Raw genomic sequence first — 4,256 nt, 5'->3', positions numbered from 1 at the left:
AAAGGGTAATATGCAAACTGACCCTAACAGCAGAAAGACTGGGAATGACTGGTCACTATGACACACACTGACCACCAGGGAGCTAGATGCTTAATGCAGGAGCTGCCCTCTGGTGGTCAGCGAGCTCCCACATGGGAGAGCACTGCTCAGCCACAAGCCAGACTGATGGCTGCCAGTACAGCGGTGGTGGTGGAAGCCTCTCCTGCCTCCTCAGCAGCACTAAGGATGTCCAACTGCAGCTTAGGTCTGCTCCCCGCTGGCAAGTGGACATCCCCCAAGGGCTGCTGGGCTGCTAGAGGGATGTCTGATTGCCAGCTTAGGCCAAATCCCCCGGGAGCAGGCCTAAGCCAGAAGGTGGTCATCCCCTGAGGGGTACCAGACTGCGAAAGGGCACAGGCCGGGCTGAGGGACCCCCCCCACCCCACCGAGTGCACAAATTTTTGTGCACTGGGCTCTAGTCCTATATAATAAAAACCTAATATGCTAAGTATCCAACCATTCATTCGAGCATTCAACCAGTCACTATGATGCGCACTGACCACGAGGAGGCAGATTCTCAACCAGTAGGTTAGCTTGCAACTGGGGTCTAGCCAATCAGGGCTGGGTGAGATGGGCCGGACATGCCCTGGAGCCCTTCTGCGGTCTTTCCTGGACCCCAGTCGTGTACCAGTGGGGTTCCTCGGCCTGGCCTTCGCCCTCTCGCCATCTGGGACCCCTCAGGGGATGTCGGAGAGTTGGTTTAGGCCTGATCCCCACAGGCCAGGCTGAGGGACGCCACCGGTGCACGAATCCATGCACCAGGCCTCTATAACATTATAATGTGTTAGATGACATAACCATTTAAAAACAAAGAAGTAGAATGAATATGGAAAAGCAAACACTTGGCAGGGGTGGGAGATGTATTTAATATCCTACAAGAACAGCAACAAGCAACATAAAAGAACAAGGGGAGATGGCGGCGTAGGTATATGCCTGTACTCGCCACCTCCCACAACCACATCAAAATTATAACTAAAATACACAACAACCATCATCTAGAACTGTGGGAAAGCTGGCTGAATGGAAGTCCTACAACTAGAGAAGTAAAGAAGAAAGCATACTGAGACTGGTAGGAGGTGCAGAGGCGCAGAATGGGCTGGGCTGGCACCCACGTGAGCCACTTTTTTAATTGGGAGGGAGATTGTCTCTACGGAGACCGCCTGGAGAAGCAAGGGGTTCCAACCCCACACCAGACCCCCCCCAAAATAAGAACAAAATGGCAACAAATAAATACCTATCAACAATTGAATCTAAAAATCAAAATAAACGAATAAGAAATCTAATGAACAGAATAAACTGGTGAATAAAATAGAATCAGAGGCATGGAAATGGAACAGACTGATGATTCTCAGAGGGAAGGGGGATGGGAAGAAATTAAACAAAGATCTTATATGTTTATATGCATTACCTATGGACACAAACAATAGGGTGGTACAGGCCTGGGGTGGGGTGGGAACCAGGTTGGAAGGGGGGGCATGGTGGGAAAATGAGAGACATCTATAATAATCTCAACAATAAAGATTTTTTAAAAAGAACCAGGGGAAAGAGGCTTAGATTTTTTTTTTTTTAACTAACAGGATTATTATTTTCCAGAAGAGGCTGAACAATTAAGGATTATTATCTTTAAGACTAGGAAAAAAAACTCTTTTGAATGACTTGGAATGTAGTCCTTATTTAAGGCAGGGGACTGAAATCTGACAAATTTTGAGGCCCCTCTTAATGCTCTGAGCCCAAATCTAAGAAAACTCTAATCCTCAAAACAAAGCCATGATAGATTTCCAAGTGCCTAGTTGCATAAGATACCTATAATAATAAAAGCATAATATGCTAATTAGACCAGACGTCCTTCTGGACAAAGCCGGGGCTACAAGGGAAGCCCGGGTCCCGCATGCCAGAGGGAAGCCGGTGCCTGGCAGCCAGGGGAAGGAAGGCCTACTCTTGCACAAATTTCATGCATCAGGCCTCTAGTCTAATATAATAGGTGCTCAATAAATATTTGAAAATTTAATCAATAAATAAAATAAACCAGAAAAGGCAAATGTTCCAATCAGCTACTGGCCCTCAAAGTAATCAGCACAACACCTGGTGTTTCACAAACTGACAGTCTGAGTCCTCAGTACTTACAGTGACTAAAACAGAACAGAACCAGAGTTTTTTTCTTTGATTTTTTGAGCCTCAGAATGTGAAATCTACCAAGAGCATCTGGATTAAAGTGATAAGGAGAACACTTCAGTAACTGTCATCTATTAGTAAAGCTTTATCAATGAGGCTGTACTTCTCAATCTGAAATAAGGCAAACACAATGCCACTTCTATGTAAGTCCATCTAAAGATAAATAGAACCTGAAAACTATCTTCACTTCCACAAAGAAATGGATTTTTGAAAAATGACTCCAAGAAAAGCCATCTCTTAACTCCACTCCCCACACCCATTTTCCTAAAGGATTTAGGAACTTTACCAGTGTGTTTCCTTCGTGGTGGAGCTACTGATGCCTGATTAAGAATCAATTCTTGGAAAAATTTTCTTCTGTCTTCTTCAGTAGGCCTCTGAATATACAAGACCTCTTCATACTGTATTCTAAAGATACATTTAACCTATAAACAAACACACACAAAAAAATATTAAATATATAGAGAATGAAAAGCTTACATATTATATCCAATTACAATTTCTTCAATTTCTAGTACCATTTGCAATCTTCATTTAAGATTCGCGTGGGGTTAGAATTAACCTAGTCCCAGGCTATACTATTGAAAAGTTCAACCTCATGGACTAAACAAGAATGGAAGGATGATTTAGTTTCCCAAGTCATTAATAAATTATACTATAGCTGGAAGAGTCTGAGGATAATAGTAAAAAGGATAGTTGAATGTAACAGTCAGATGGCAACAATCACAGAGGGCTTTTTGCATAGGAGCTGACAAGTAATTACCTAGCACCTACAACAGACAGCTGGCAAGTGGCCAACACTGTTTGCTCTTCCACTGTTTCTCTGCACTTCCTCTTCTCTGGCTTCTTTCCATACCGACTCTATTTCACTGTATCATCTAGAATCCTGGTATCACTGCAGATGAACTATACATCAGTCTCTTTACAGAATGCTCCACAATGGCACCATCTTCCATGCAAAACTCCCAAGCAAAATTAGTAAGTCAGTTTCTTCCGGCTGCATTATCTATACCTCTCCTGTGTTCATCTGCTCTATAAAGACTTTAATCCCAACCATCCCCCTTGCAAGGTATGCTTTTAAAATCTTCTTTATGTCATCCACATTTGACTGCACACTTAACTTATATGTTTTTCTAAAAGGTCTATTTCTACTTTTAGACACCAAACTCCCTAAGAACAGACCATTTCTTAGTCATCTGTTTTTCTATACCTTACCACAGGGCCTGGCACACAGTAATGCACACGCATGTACTCAATGAGTTAAGCTCGTTCTTCTGTTCCCCAACCCACATCAAACTGGGAAGTATAATTAAAAAGGGAAGCAGTAACTAATATGAGAAAGTACCAACCATGACAGTATGGGCATACTGGATTAAAATTCAAGGCATCAGATTTTAGCCCAAATGTAGCCATATATTTGTGGTAAGCTTTAGACAATCCATTCAATTTGTTATGTCTAACCACTTAATAAATTGAAGACTATGAACTTCATAAATATTATTTCAATCTTTATAACAATGAGGTATGAAAGCATCCCTCATTTAAAAGATAAAACTTGGGCTTGTAAAGGATTAAGTAACTAGCTTAAGGTCACAAAATGAATAGATAGAGAAGACTAGATGACATAATGTATAAAGGACTTTTCTAGCTCTAAAATTCTAAGATAGAGAAGAAATAATCAATGAAAAGTAGAAACTAGAATTCAAAATTTGAAAGGAATTTATTTACCTCAACCCAAAGCCAAATCCTTTAAGAGTTTATAAAATTTCACTTTGTATCCTTCTAGTATTTTTTTTAGACTAGTTTCCTGTGCAATTCCCTCCAACCCTTTGGTCTTTGCTTTGCTGGCCCTTATTCAGAAGTTCTGGTGTGTATATTTACCACTGAATATCTTTATGTGCCAGACACTGCAGATATAAACTTGAAGAAAATAGGCTTACTTCCTGCTATCAAGATCTTAAAGAGTCTCAAAAGAAAGCATTCTGATATCATAAAGGTAGAGAAACATAGAGGAGACCCTGTAAGAGTCAAGAGGCATTAGACAAAAT

At 41.3% G+C, this 4,256-nt stretch overlaps 1 protein-coding gene across 6 annotated transcripts in view; it reads right to left on the bottom strand.

Moving 5' to 3' along the window:
- The window catches only part of ATAD2B (ATPase family, AAA domain containing 2B), a 103,165-nt gene that overhangs the window by 34,544 nt on the left and 64,365 nt on the right, over positions 1-4,256 (bottom strand). For all 6 annotated transcript variants that reach the window (XM_006767538.2, XM_015566396.1, XM_015566395.1 and 3 more), the window contains one exon: positions 2,498-2,633. In XM_006767538.2, the coding sequence (XP_006767601.1) occupies positions 2,498-2,633 (136 nt within the window). The remainder of the gene's footprint in view (positions 1-2,497; positions 2,634-4,256) is intronic.

This window comes from Myotis davidii, unplaced genomic scaffold (assembly GCF_000327345.1).
Source record: "Myotis davidii unplaced genomic scaffold, ASM32734v1 scaffold238, whole genome shotgun sequence".
NCBI classification, from domain to species: domain Eukaryota; kingdom Metazoa; phylum Chordata; class Mammalia; order Chiroptera; family Vespertilionidae; genus Myotis; species Myotis davidii.
Note: the sequence above shows the minus strand (reverse complement) of the source record. Positions and strands in the feature narration are given on the sequence as shown.